Here is a 15001-nt window from a genome sequence, read left to right on the forward strand (position 1 = left end):
TCGGCTGGTGTGCCCGACGCGGAAATCACAACGTTGCTGCGTGCGCTCTTCTGTATGACACGTGGGGCCCGAAAGTGACCGGACCCGGAAGTCATAGGCTGGCTCGTTCTGCCGGGTGAAACAGCAGGCGCAGCCGTCGGTGGGGGAGTTGTGGATATAGTGCATTTCCGTTTAGATCCATGTTTTCTTATGAAATTGCATATCTCTGTTCATGGCCGTTCTATCCACTAATCTTAATCTTAGTGTCAGGATAGTGTTCTGATCAAAAGTATTTGTGTCCTTGCAACCGGTGAGCCCACGTGCATGTCCTGACAGTCTATGCTCACTGTGTTTAACCGGAATGTTCCTTGTTCAAATGGTGTTTTCCTTTTTTCTTTGTAGATTCAGTCATGTTGAAATAGTACTTCTCTATCTAAAAATAGGGGTCTTGACATTTTCTAGATACACATGTATCTATAACTAAGATGTATGTACATACATCCATACCTAGATAAAATTAAGACACCTATTTTTACCTTGCATAAAAATAATGTCATTTCAGGCCTAGCATGAGTTTGCACATTTTGTATCCTCAAATTACTATCTCATAAGTAAAATCCCTAGGTGAAGATGCAACACATTTTTTTGCTCTGTTCAAAAATAATCACCCAATTAATCATCACCACTTAAAACCATTTGAATAATACGTTACGATCTAAATAAAAATATTATTTGTGTCACGTAACCTATTTTATTTACATTTGCCTACAATGGCACTATAAAATCTGGATCTCTACATACGAGGGACGAAACTTATTTTTGGCCGGAGCTTAACCAGAGAACCACCCAGACTCTGCCTAACATGGGTCAAATACTAATGCCCATTTAAACACGTGCCAGGATATTCGGTAGTACTTCGGTAAAATTTACAAATTATGTCAATATATCTTTTTGGGGCGTGCGATTAGCGAACACACTGTGTTATGCATCTCGCTTGTAATTTCACAAGAAGAAAAGGAGTATGTGACAAGCTATCTCATCCTATATTTGTACATCTATAATAAAATCGCTTGATTTTCCATTTAATGTCTTGTTATTTGCTTACAAGTTACGACACTACGAAATCAAATATCGTATTTACGTCCTTATAACTGTGTAACATCCTATTTATAGTTTAAAAGAAGAAAACATATTATGTGGCAAACTATCTCATCCTATATTTGTGCACCTATATAGTTACAAATATAAGGAGTAGTAAAACTAGTTGATTTACCATTTAATGTCCTGTTAGTTGCATACAAGCTACACCACTAAATTAGATATCCTATTTGTAGCCTTAAAATTGTTCAAGGCTCAAAATGTTAGTTGGAATTGGATTACATTTTTTTAAAAAAGGAATTGAATTACATTTTCCAATAAATCACCACCTAGAATCGATCGAGATTAATGTGTTGCGATTTACAAAAAGGTCTTGGCTTACAAAATTGTTTTCTTGTGCCATTGGGCCACCTGTATGGATTTGCGGCAATTGCACGTTCAAAATTTGAAGACCTGTATTGACATGTACTTAATACAAGATTATTAGTTTATTACTAGTATGGACCAGCTAGCAGGCCCAGATGAGCTCAGGGACCTGTAGTCAACCACAGGTGTCAGCAGACTAGAACTTACTAGCTGGACTTTTCCCCCTCAAAAAAAATAAAAATAGCTGGACTCTTTTAACCTCTGAGTAATGTATAAGCTGGGGGCTGGGTTGCAATAACAGGAAAGTACAGGATCGGCTGAGCAAATATAGGAACGCCTGTCCTCAACCTTGAAGAGGAGGGGACGCCAGCAGAGAGAGAGGAGCGTGTGTGCGTGCTGCTCCTTCACGCCAAGACAGAGTGAGAGAGAGGCAAGAGGGGCATTTATAGGTGGAGGAGAGAGAGAGAGAGACGGAGGAGGGAGCAGGCCCGGCGGCGGGGATGGGGGACTCCGGCGGCTCCGTCGTGTCGGTCGACGTCGAGCGCATCTCCTTCGGCGGCAAGGTCAGTCCGCCCTCTCTATGACTCTATCCCCCCGTTTCTTGGGAACCCGTGCTGCCCGTTCCCCTCGCCGCGATTTGGGTGCTTGGATTGGGTTCCGTCCGGCGACGGATTGGGAGGCTTCCGAGCGATTTCTTTGGGGGAAATTTGTTCCATTTTGCGGCGCCGCTGTTGCTCAGCTGATTTCTTCTGCTGCTGTTCATCTCCGTCCGGTTTCCGATTCCACTCGGACTACTGCCGAGTCCATCCCGCGCCGCCACAGGAGCAGGGAGTGTTCTACTCGAATTGGCGGCTCCAATCGGAAGTCCGTCTCGGTGTCTCCCTGCTCCGGGATTCCCCACCTGATAAATAAAGCCAGCCGCTTTCCTTCCAAACGTATGTATGGCGTGCTGTTCTTGATCGTTTCGTCACCACGCGATTCTGCATGGTGCATTTCGTCGTCTGCTGAAGCGGCTGCCGTTTTTGGCTAGGAGATGGTGAATCTTTCGCGGGCTCGTCTCCTGGCGCCGCCCTTCTCGTCGTCTGCCTACGTATGCCCCATCTCGAATTTCCCTACGCGTATGGCCTGGCCACACTCACATGGTCCTTGCTCGCTAGTCAAGTAAATAATATTTCAAGTGATTTATAATAACTCATCAGAATCGCCTGCGTTTGCGTGTTCGCGCAATTTCAGCAAAGAAAAATATTCGGACTTGACGCTCTTGCCTGGTGCTTAGGTGTCCTAACCGCCGCTTTTCTTCCTAGCGCTTGTTTGGGTAGCAGCTTCTTTAGTCACGAAGTACTTTATTCACCTGATTGGGCGTCCTTGGTCCTTGTGAATATAAATTTCCTGCTGAGTATTGCGCTGTGCAAATTCCTTATTCTGCGTATGTGGGAGAGAACTAATTCGAAGATCGCAACATCTTTCCACTTCATGTAAACAAGCTGTCTCTTTGTTTTGTTGCTGGTTTGATTCTCTGAAGGCAAACTATCAGTCTGAGGAGTCTAGTTTGAACCATGTTCTAGTTTGACCGTGGACTACTTGTTTGAGTAATTTTGTTAAAATATCGAGTGCAGTTTACAAGTCGCTGTCGCGTCAATTTCTGCGATTTTTAATACGATACCTGTGTGGTCGTGGCTGTCAAATCAGTGCTCTGTACAACACTTGGGCAATAATCATTTTCCCGTGACAGAAAGGAACTTTAATTTGTGCTTGTTGATTTCTTGACAAGTATAGTTTTGGCTATTTGCTGCTGTATTGGTGAAGATATTGTCTATATGGTTTGGCTTTTGCTCTGCACTAGTATTTTGCTGTATCCTACAAGAAATGGTTAGGGATCATTGCTTTAGCACCACTCATCATGATGAAACTGTTTTCTACCTTTTCTTTTGTTAGCATCTCGTTAGCTTTTAGTAAAATATGGAGAAAACAAAGATCCTTCAATCATCAAGTCATCACCTTTGCGTCATTTTGGAGAAATTCCTTACTTCAAGCTGCAGGGGAGGACCTGACACCTTTTCCTCTCCTCAAAGAAATCTTGCAGTAATAATATTTACTTAATTATGTCTTGACCAAGTTCATAGGACCACTTCCCTTTGTGTGCGTGTTTTTGGGTGCACAACAGCTTGCTTGTTGTATGGACACAGATTGTGCATGACGGCTTAGTTGTCAAGTCTGTGTTTAATTTCATTTACCGATATATATTTTCTGTATAAGCTTAGGAGACTTATGCATGGTGGTCAGTGCTCTCATCCTATCAGGATATTCATTCAGCTCAGGATTTAGACATGTTGTTGGTTTCTGTAGCGAATGGCCCTGAAGTACCATCTGAATTCCATGCTTATCTATATTGTCCCGATGATTGGCACATCTATTTTGTATTTTAGTTCTGATAGGGTCTTCATGATGGGTGTTTTACATTAACTGCACTATTTTATTCTTAGCTGATTTGTCAATAAGTTTAGCTGATGGTTATCATAGGTCATCTCGTCATACCGAACTTGTGGTTGGTCAGCATAAGCTTTGCGTTATTTAGGCTCATGTATATTCAGCAGATGCGTGGCTGCCGTCTGCCTCTGTGGAATGCTTAATTATTTTATTTTATTGTGTTTACTGTACTGTATAGAAATACTTTTCCTTCTGAATATTATTTTCTCAGATTAAATTTTCCCTGTATTTTGGTGTATTTGTGTCTTAACACTGTCCCCTTCCCCCTTTTTTCTTCAGGAACATCATATACAAACAAATCATGGATCTGTATCTGTTGCAGTGTATGGTGATCATGACAAGCCCGCCCTTATTACTTATCCAGATGTTGCTTTAAATCGTGAGTACATCACACTAGTTTAAAGTGCACGAGCTTCCTGTAGTAAATTGTTCCAGCAATCTGAAATGCAGACGCTTAACTCCATGCTATTTCTGGTCAGATATGTCTTGCTTCCAAGGATTACTCTTCTGCCCTGAAGCTGCTTCACTGCTTCTTCACAATTTTTGCATTTACCATATCAGTCCCCCAGGACATGAGGTCAGTGGTTTGCAGGCACTAAGCCTGACATTTGGTTATAACATGATGCATTACATAATCGGTAGTTTTGTTTTATCCTAACCGGCTTTCTGATGTCCTATTGTGAAAATCATGTAGTTAGGAGCTGCTCCAATTTCATCGAATACACCTATACCATCTGTTGATTACTTGGCAGATCAGGTTGCTGATGTTCTTGATTTCTTTGGGTAATGTTCTATCAAATTCTCTCGGATACTTTATCAAGGCCAATGAGTCTCGCCGTACATTGTGGATTAACTTCTGTTCTCTTGTCAATTTTGCACTTTCCAGATTAGGTTCTGTGATGTGCTTAGGTGCCACTGCGGGTGCTTATATTCTGACCCTCTTTGCAGTAGGTGTTTCTTCAAAACGTGTGTTCTATATACTGCTTATCCGGGAAAACTTTTATCGACCCATGCACTCTTTTTGCAGGCAAAGTACAGAGAGCGTGTACTAGGTCTTATACTTGTTTCACCTTTATGTAAAGCTCCCACTTGGGCTGAGTGGTTCTATAGTAAGGTAATTTTGCTGTAAATGACCTACCAGGTCATATTTGACATTTCCTTAAAAAAATAGGGTTGTACTGATAAATTCACCTATGTAGATGGAGTCAAATTTGTTGTACTACTATGGGATGTGTGGGTTGGTCAAAGAGAGCTTACTGCAGCGGTACTTCAGCAAGGTATCTAAGGCTGATTTAATTTACTACACATGACATTTCCTTTTTTTGAATGGGGATGCTTAATGAGTATCCTTAAATTTTTAGGAAGTACGGGGATGCTCTGAATTGCCCGAATCAGACATAGTGCAGGCATGTAGAAGTGTAAGTACTGCATGATGTTTTTCTTCTTCTATCAGTTACTCTGCTTTCCTTTCGAGCTTTCAAGTGTTGACTTTTGTTCTTTATATGTTGTAGTTTCTAGATCAGCGGCATAACATGAACGTGTGGCGATTTGTGCAGACAATGAATGGGTAAGTGCACATTCTATGCTTTATTTCTGTAATTGCAGTGTCTACTTAGTTTGTAGTGAACTGAGACAAACATGGCAATGATTTCCAGGAGATATGACTTGACAGAAGAGCTGCAGCAGCTTCAGTGTAGAACCCTTATTTTCGTCGGCGAGAATTCTGAGTTCCATGCAGAAGCCGTGCACATGACATCAAAGCTTGACAGGAGATATTGTGCTTTAGTTGAGGTAAACTTTTACCCTTACCTCAGTTCAAGGTATTAACATTACAATGTCAGCTCTTTAAACTATCTATGTCGACATCTGTTGCAGGTTCAAGGATGCGGGTCGCTCGTAACGGAGGAGCAACCTCACGCGATGCTTATACCGCTGGAGTACTTCTTCATGGGGTACGGCCTCTACAGGCCAAGCCAGCTCGACAGCAGCCCGCGCAGCACCCTCAGCCCATTTTGCATATCACCGGAACTCCTTTCACCCGAGAGCATGGGGGTGAAGCTAAAGCCGATCAAGACGCGAGCGAGGCTCGAAGTGTAGCGCAAAGTGGACAAAGGTGGCGCTTAGGTCTGACATGGTGAGAGTTTAGGCTAACCCGTGGATATCAGTGTACCAAACTGGTGTGTGTGTCTGTTGATTTTTTGGAAGTAAAGCGAGATAAGCGTGTTATACACTGTCATGTAGATAGGAGATGGTAGTTGATATTGGTAGGTTGGGTGGGGTGGTTCTATTCCATTGATTTGTAGCCTGTAAATTGTTATACATCATTGTTTATCAGCACAAAAGGGAAATAATAGGGGAATGGGAAGGTGACCTGTTCCCAATCATTAGATACTTGTAGTAGATCTGCACATTGCTGTCTCTCCTTTCTCCTTTGCCTGTATTGCAGGGAAGAATGTTCTTGTGAGCTGGAGTCGTGAACTCCTAAGTTCCCATCATTTGTATAGGCTGTCTGCTATTATTCTGAAAGCGCCTGTTCCTTAGTGCTTCATTGTTGTTTTTTTGTTTTTCCAATGGAGGGTGCCTCGTTAAGCTGCCAGGTTAGGAAGAAGGCATATGCTAAAATGTGACGTGTTACACCAGTTATTTTTTCTAAGGGGGCAATGATCTCCACCCTCTACATTGAAGAAATGCATACAACTTCTATTTCTTTATTGAAACCTGTTACACCTGTACGTGTGCAGTTTCTGTAGCTCCCCAAATGATCTGGATTTCTGCAACCTGAGACTGCTCCCCGTTGGAACTTTATATAGGACATAAAACTTTTTTCCACTATGGCTGTTGTCAAGTAAATTATTTTTGTGGGGAAATATATTAGTCGCTCCATCCATAAAAAGATGTCTCAACTTTGGATAAATTTGGATGTATCTAGATACTAAAATAGATCTAGATACATCTAATATTTGATAAAATTGAGACATCAAATAGGTCTAGATAATCTACATTTTGACAAACTTGAGATATCTTTTTATAAACAGAGGGAGTATTTATTATTACCATGATCACAATGTGGGTTCAGAGCCCTGGTGGCATCAGATTGTTCTAAGGGGTGATGTTGAGGAAAGAGAATGAGGAAAGAGAGGAAGATTGTCTGTAAAATTCTAGAATTACAGACAGCTTGCAGACAATATTTTTGTTGTTGTAAGAAGGGTGTCTGTAACGTAAACTCACATGTCGCGTGGCTAAAAATAGAGAATTTTCAGACAAATTATTATATATAGTGTCTATATCATCATTTATATATGACATAGTATTATAGACACAAGCTGTCTAATAATGTACATGCTCACACCGGTAATCTCCTCCAATGTCCTTGCATGACTTGTGCCGTTTTTTTGGCGAATAGGATACTGGCATTAAAAGAAACATTGAACAATACAAAGCAGGTCAAGAAAAACAAAAATTAAAATGAGATCCTTAACAAGCCCTTCATCTTCAACCTCCAAACCGTGCCGACGGAGCGCCACCGCTACCACTTCTCTCTGATATTGTTGGTTGCGGAAGGGAAGTCGCCGAACGGGTTGACCACATCCGTCAGATGACTTGCGCTGTTGTAACCACTGTCGGTTACTTAATTGCTTCTGTCGTTAGGGAATCTCCAACTGAGCGACCCAAACGGACGCGCTAGGCCGTCCGTTTTGGACCGTTTGGGTGGCCGAGCGGACACTCGGGCAGCGGCCGGCGTTCGCGTGTCCGTTTGGGCCGCACGCTGCGCCCAATGCGCGGACGCATCGCAAAGTAAATAAAGTAAAATAAAATAAATATGAAAAATGAAAATAAACAAAAAAGTAAATTTAAACTAGGGGTTCATTAAACTTAGCCCTATTTTGGGCAATTTTTACACAAAAGAAAGCTCTATATGGGCTTTAAACTTAAAAAAAAAGCAAACCCTAGCCAGAGCCGTAGTACTCGTCGTCGTCGCCGTCGATGAGGACGACGCCCCCCGACGGCGACGCGCTGTTCCGGCTGGACACGCCGGAGGGCGCCGGGGACTCCGGCCAGGGCGACCACTGCACCCTTTCCCAGGCGGAGTGCGGGTCCGGAGGGCTCGCCGGCCTGCGCAGCCGTGCCCTCCGCGCGGACTCCTTCCAGAGCTGCTCCTCCACGGCCGCCTGCAGCTCCGCCTCCTGCCGGAGCGCGGCCCGGCGCTTCTCCTCCTCCCGGAGCGCCGCCTGGCGCGTGGCTTCCTCCTCCTGGCGAGCCATCTCGAGGAAGGCCCACGCCTCCGCCTGGGCGTCCTCCTGGCCTTCCTGGCCTTCTCCTCCAGTGCGGAGGCGCGCAGCGTCTCGGCGAGGTGCGGCCATTTGGCCAGCTCGTCGAGGTCGCGCTGCTCGCGGGACGCCGCGAGCGCCGCCTGTAGGTCGGGGTCGTCCTCCTCGGGGGGCTCGGCCTGCGGCTGGGGCTGGGGCTGGGGCTCGTCGATGTAGAGGCCACCGGGGCGGCGGCCAGCCCGCCTTGCAGGCGTGCTCGGCTGCGCGCGAGGCCGCGCCATCGCGGACGTGAAGCACGTGCGCCGCCGCGCATCGTGCTCCACCTCGAACCACAAGTCCCAGTTGGGACTTGCGTCGCCGTACGCGGGGTGCTCCTGGAGGTCCGCCGGCAGCTACGCGCGGCGCCTCCGGATCTCCGCGAGGCGGGCGCGGCCGGAGCCCGGGATGGGCGGCACCGGAACCTGATCTGGGCTCAGGTGCCAGCCGTGGGGGAGGTGCACGTCCCCCCCCCCCCCCACGGCATTGGGACGCCGGCGTCCCAGAACATCTGCGCCACCGCTACGGTGACGTAGATCCGGTCGTGGCTGGGAGGAGCCAGAGGCCCCATGGCGAACGCCGCCGGCGCGGTTCGCCGGCTGCTGCCGACCTCGTGGTCGTTCGCGGACGGGAGGAACTCCCGTTTCGGGGCCATGGCGGCGCGGAAGCTCTAGCTCGCGCGTGCGTGTGGCCGGAGTGGAGAGTGGGGATTGGATAAGGACAGTCCCCTCCCCAGTCCACATTTAATAGAACTAGCACAAATGCCCGTGCGTTGCAACGGGGAATATAAGTTAGGAATTCATTTCGAATACACCAGAGTTCTCATTCTACCGTCACGAATGATAGTTCATCCTTGGTTGTTATCTTTCGGCCCTCAAGAGCACACTATTAGGTTACCTTCGCAGTGTACGCGACATCGTAGATATATAGTTGGTCTTTACAGAGCCCTTGTCTTCAGCGATGATTAGCGCGTAATACACCTCGATGTCCTTGAACAAATCGTCCTTGATTTAGTTGAAGGGCATGTTCTTCCATTCGCAATGTGACTTTCAAGTTGGTGGCCTCCCCAAGTTTGTTCATCCCTTCACCGGCATCGACGCCTGCCTCCAAACATTGAATTGGCGAAGCTTCATCTAAAATGATGTCATCGATATCATTATTTTTGCTTGTGACTTATCTGCATGCCAGTCATAGAGCTACATCAAACTATCTATCGTGTCCCACTGCTGCACATGTACATCGGAGTAGATGAGGCGAGGATGGCCGCCCCAAGATCATTCAAAAATCCGCCAGAGGAAGCTTCTCCACTCAAAGAAACCTCTTGGAGGACATATTTGTGACAATGCGAACCTCCAGCACCGGAGCAATGCCCACGACAAGATATAGCCGAGTAGCGTCCTTATGTCCTCTACTCCGGTGAAACCCAATGACACTGAGCTCTGGCGACTACCACCCATCGCTGGAGGAGGATAACATTGATCAAAGATTGTGGATTTCGTACTCGGTCACGAGGTGGATAGTATGTGACCGCACCGCCTCATGCTTAATATCAAAGCGCTCATCTCAGTGATGACCTCACCGCGTCGATTTTGCTTCTGTCCTTCGTGGCTTGTTGGAACGCTCAGATTCGATGATCGGCAATAGATTGTTCCCGTATTTAAAGACTCATGAAGGGAAAAGGACGACTTGGCCTAATCCGGATAAGAAGTTTGCGTGGGACTCTTGCCCAACAAGATCAACTCTTGCCCAACAAGATCATGACAGATCATGAAAAGAATCCGAACCGAGCACGTATTGATTAGGTTGGCACATGGTATGATCGATGAACGGACGACGATCGAAGGAAATATGGACGAAACCAATATGATGGACCGAACCACAGAAACTTTATTTTTAAATCTGGTCTGCATTTTCTTCCATCAGTCGTACAGCAAAATTCAATTTTTATTTTACCCAAAAGGATGTTACAGCATAAAATAATCCTCTGCCAGAGTTTACTTAGCAATAGAGTACTAAACAAATATGGATCAAATCTTTTTTGGGGGTCATGAACCGAATCTAGTCTGACCAAAAGGAAAACGGGTACCTAGCACAACGGAAACAGATCCTAGAAGAAGCAGCCTGGCCGTCGGCCTCCGTCTGTCCCAGGAGATCCCGTCTCCCCCCTCCTCTCTGGGTCAACTCCACCCCTTTCTGTCCCAGGAGAGATTTCCCTGGCCGGGCAGCTGGCTGCGTCCCAGGCAAGCTTATCCCACCGCTGGCTGCCGAGGGCTGCCAAATTTCCTCTCGTTCAGCACCGCCGGCAGCTCCGGCTCCGTCGTTCCACATGGCCCGCTCGGGTTCTTTGCCTGCAAATTTCCTCTCGTTTCTCACCAACACGGTGGCGCTGCCAAATTTCCTCTCGTCCAGCGCCTCTCCGGCTCCGCCGTCCCGCACGGCCGCTCGTGTTCCTTGCCTCCAAATTTCCTCTCATCCAGCGCCTCTCCGGCTCCGCCGTCCCGCACGGCCGCTCGTGTTCCTTGCCTCCAAATTTCTTCTCGGTCATCCCGGCCATCCGAACTCGTACTGCTCTTTGGCTTCTTGACTCCCGTCTCAGCTCGAAAATTAGCAACTTGGAAAACTATATAAATTGGTGGAACTTAATTTACGAAGGCGAGGTGGGATTAATAATCTATCCAGTGGTTGGTAGCATCAGGTCGGGACGTAACCGTGAAAGCAGACCCAGTAGCGCAACGGCCCATCAGCATCAGCCACGGGCGTTTCTGATGAAAACGTTCGACATGGACAACTTAACGGTGGCATATGATGTAATTCTATGGAAAAAATGGGAGTAAAGTTAAGTTGGACGAAAATTTTGGCAGAAACCTTAGCTCCTTTATTATTAGGTATAGATATAGATTGGGGCACCGACAGCTGGGCCAGCCACGCGCACCAGGCGAACACGCGAGGACGCCGCGTGCCATCCGTGGCCACACAAACCCAGTCCAGATTTGGGGCGGGTTTGCGTCGTTCCGGACGCTGCGGCCATCCGCATTTACGGTGCGTCGTCGCGTTGGCCGCGTTTTTATCCAGCTGGATCCATCCGGATGCGCGGACGCGGGATGGATCGCCGCGTTGGAGATACACTTAGTTCCCTTCCGTTGCTACTAAGTCTATGTGACGTCACATAAGTCCATCTCTTGTGCAGATTAAGCTGACCTCTTCACTCAGCCGTGTAACAAAAAAAATTTAGACGTTCAGAGCGCACCCTCGCGTCTCCGTCGGATCGAAGCCGGCACGCGCGCGATTAGCGTCCCACGGCCCCCGCGTGCATCTTCAGTTTTCGAAGAGAAACCGCACCTCAGGCTCAGATTCACCAATCGCAATCACCGTCTCCTCCTGCGCCGCCGTCCATGGCGTCCGCCACCTCCGCCTCGTTTCCTTTCCAAGCCGATTCTGACGACATCCCCCTGCACTCTGCTCTCCACCGCGGACCCCCTTCCACCCCAGAGCGGCACTCGAAACGCGCGGCGGCGGACTCAGGCGTGCGGCAGCAAGCGGTGGTGCTTACCATGCAGCGGCACTTAGAGCATCTCCACTCGTCTTCCTGAATAGGCCCCCGGCTGGCTATTTTTCCATCCGGACGGTGAAAAATGGTCCAGCCGCGCCCCCGGTTTCTCGTTTTCCCGCGAATTTGGACCTTCATTCATCGGCGAGCCCACGCCAACCTCGGCCTACCGGGGTGCGCTCGGGGAGTCCGGACGAAGCGATAGCGCGCGAAACGCCGAGAAATCTCTCCCGCGCTTTCGCTTCGGTTTCGCCGCAGAGGTGGACCCGACCGGTCAGCGGCACACGCATCGTCTTCCGCGCGCAGCAAAGGCTGCCGCCGATCAGCTCGCCGCGGACGCGTAGCATCCACGCGGCATTAAATCGCCGGGTCCAGCCCCGCCTAAATAATCCCCGCTCGCTGCGACGCGTAGCACCACGACGAAACCCCAGCCAGACGAAACCCTAGCCGCCACTCTTCCCGCGACGAGATCCATGTCGTTCAACGAGCAAGACGGCGCGGCCAACAATGGCTTTCCCCGCCGGTCGCTCCACGCGTGGGAGGGACACCTCCTCTACCAGGCGGGGTACCCCTGCCGGTCGGACACGAGGCCTCCCGGCGGCGGGTGGCGGCTAAGTGCGACCATATGTGATGGAGGGTCTAGAGTTGCGGCGAATCGCTCTATGATGGATCAAAAGCGGCTAGGCCTGAACCACAGATATGAGGACAACCGCGTGAACGAAAAGCTTCAAATGCTTGCCATAAATATTTCGATTTTGCGTAAGTAACAACTTAATCGACCACAAGTTGAAACAAAGGAGTTATAGAAATAAAGGTATGGGAGCGGGAGTTGGTTATTGGTGCTTACACCCTTGGTTGAAGGCGGCATCATGCTGCCAGAGCCGGAGACGACGAAGAAAAGGGGATGCTGGAGACGAAGAGGGCTCGCTGGTGACACAGATCTGCGAGACCAACTGCAGCGGGACCGTGAAAAGTGATGGTGACAACGGCGATTTAGATCCAAGACACCACCTTCCTTGGCTTAGCAGATCTCCGGCTCCGGCTGACATAGGCATCCCGAAAGGGCCTACCGAATAATGTACCCAAGGTTATCTGGAGGCCCACGACTCGAAGCTTTCAAGGCCCAGAAGCCCGATGAACATCGATAAGGAATATAGAGTTATATTAGGAATCACGGATCATGTAATCATACGGGAAAGACTCGGATGGCTTCCCAGAGCTTGTAACTTGTACGACACGAAATCCCTCGGCTTTTCTTCCTATATAAAGGGGAGTCGAGGGGAGGAGAAAGGATCGAATCTATTATCAACATAAACCCTAGTTTCTTAGTCGAGCACCTTTTCGGCTGAACCTTCGAGATCTACTTGCCCTCTATTTTCTACGAAACCCTAAGTCTACAATCCGTAGGCATTGACAAGCTGATACCTTGTCAATTGGCGCCGTCTGTGGGAATTGGAGGCTGCAAGAAGGTGATCTCGATGGCATCATCAACATCATCAACGACAAGCAATGCGATGGACAGAGGTAAACGGATCCAACCTAATCTCGACGATTTTGTTCCTCATCCTCCCGCCCGTTTGCATGCATATGCCGATCTGGAGGAGTCGACGGAGATGATGTTCGGGAGTTTCCGCTTCCTCGTCGGGAAAGAAGGATCGCATCGTCCCGTGACACCGATTTTTTCGGGATCGTTAGCGGCCGATTCTGATTTCTCGGGATCATCAGCATCATCAATCGAGTCAGGCGACGAGGAGGTTTCGCCACTAAGCTTCACGAAGCCCGCCGTTGGCGGGGGACTCGCCGATCTGTTCGACGACATGACTTTCGGGTCGTTCACGGATTCCGATCTGGGTAGCGACTCGGAAAGCATCGACAACTTCGACTTCATCGACAGATCTACTTCTACTCCCTCCGTCCCAAAATGTAAGACGCCTAAGGATTAGTCAAAAGTCAACGTTTTTAAAGTTTGACCAAGTTTATACACAAAAATATGAACATTTACAATACCGAATCAATATCAATAGATTCACCATAAAGTATATTTTCTTAATATGTTCATTTGATATTGTAGACGTAAATAAATTTTCCTAAATGTTTGGTCAAAGTTAGTAAGATTTGACTTTTGACTAATCCTTAGACGCCTTACATTTTGGGACAGAGGGAGTATTAGGGAGGTCTTTGCCGATCTATACGACGGTGTCACCGATCCTGAAGATGATAAAAACAAAACTACAATATATCATCAAGTCGCGCAATCGGGGAAACAAGCCGCCAAGAGGACGAAGCGTCGGAGGCTTTCAATGATTTGGGCAATCCATACATCGATCCCGCAGATCTCACGCGTGGAACAGGAAACAAATACATCGGGTCTACGCCGCGAGAGAAAATACAGCTGCCGCCAAGCAGCTTGGGATAGAGCTCAGAGAGCCATGGACGGTACAGAGCCGATGACTACCACAGCTACACCGGAAGCGTTGCAAGCATATCAATATAAACTCGCTCGTGCTGGACAAGAGCTAGAAAAACAAAGAAAGTTACTCGACGAAAGAAGAGCTGCAGCTTCTGCATCAAGTGCGCGCATGGCCAACCTGAGTCGACAATCAGGAACCTTGTGGTCACAGAGACGCCCGCGCAAGAAACATATCGCGATTGGCAAACGTGCCCGAGCACGAACGGGAAAACCTGATCCAAAACCTCGACATGTCCTTTATGTCGATAGACACGAGAGGGCACATCATCCCAAAAATGACGGAAGCAGGATACATGGCGACACATCCCTTCATATTGGCATCTAAACCACCTCCGGGAGATAGCGTAGACTAGGCGTAGCTCGCCAATTGATAAGGTACCAGCTTGTCAATGCCTAGAGATTGTAGACTTAGGATTTCGTATAAAGTAGAGGGCAAGTAGATCTCGAAGGTTCAGCCGAAAAGGTGCTCGACTAAGAAACTAGGGTTTATGTTGACAATAGATTCGATCCTTTCTCCTCCCCTCGGCTCCCCTTTATATAGGAGGAAAAGCCGAGGGATTTCGTGCCGTACAAATTATAAGCTCTGGGAAGCCATACGAGTCTTTCCCGTATGATTACATGATTCGTGATTCCTAATATAACTCTATATTCCTTATCGATGTTCGCCGGGCTTCTGGGTCTTGAAAGCTTCGAGTCGTGGGCCTCTAGATAACCTCGGGTACCTTATTCGGCAGGCCCATTCGAGATGCC

The 15001-nt window shown here is 47.9% G+C and overlaps 1 protein-coding gene across 1 annotated transcript; it reads left to right on the top strand.

The window, feature by feature from the left end:
• Positions 1–1870: 1870 nt before the first annotated feature.
• Positions 1871–6321, top strand: LOC124692067 (protein NDL1-like). Its single transcript, XM_047225363.1, has 11 exons — positions 1871–2006; positions 4210–4309; positions 4410–4507; positions 4625–4713; positions 4817–4877; positions 4958–5044; positions 5130–5207; positions 5292–5348; positions 5442–5497; positions 5586–5721; positions 5806–6321. The coding sequence occupies exons 1-11, from the start codon at positions 1944–1946 to the stop codon at positions 6025–6027; spliced, it is 1047 nt and encodes a 348-aa protein (XP_047081319.1). The 5' UTR covers positions 1871–1943; the 3' UTR covers positions 6028–6321.
• The last annotated feature ends 8680 nt before the right edge of the window (positions 6322–15001 follow it).

The sequence above is a fragment of the Lolium rigidum genome, chromosome 2 (assembly GCF_022539505.1).
Source record: "Lolium rigidum isolate FL_2022 chromosome 2, APGP_CSIRO_Lrig_0.1, whole genome shotgun sequence".
Taxonomy (NCBI): Eukaryota; Viridiplantae; Streptophyta; class Magnoliopsida; order Poales; family Poaceae; genus Lolium; species Lolium rigidum.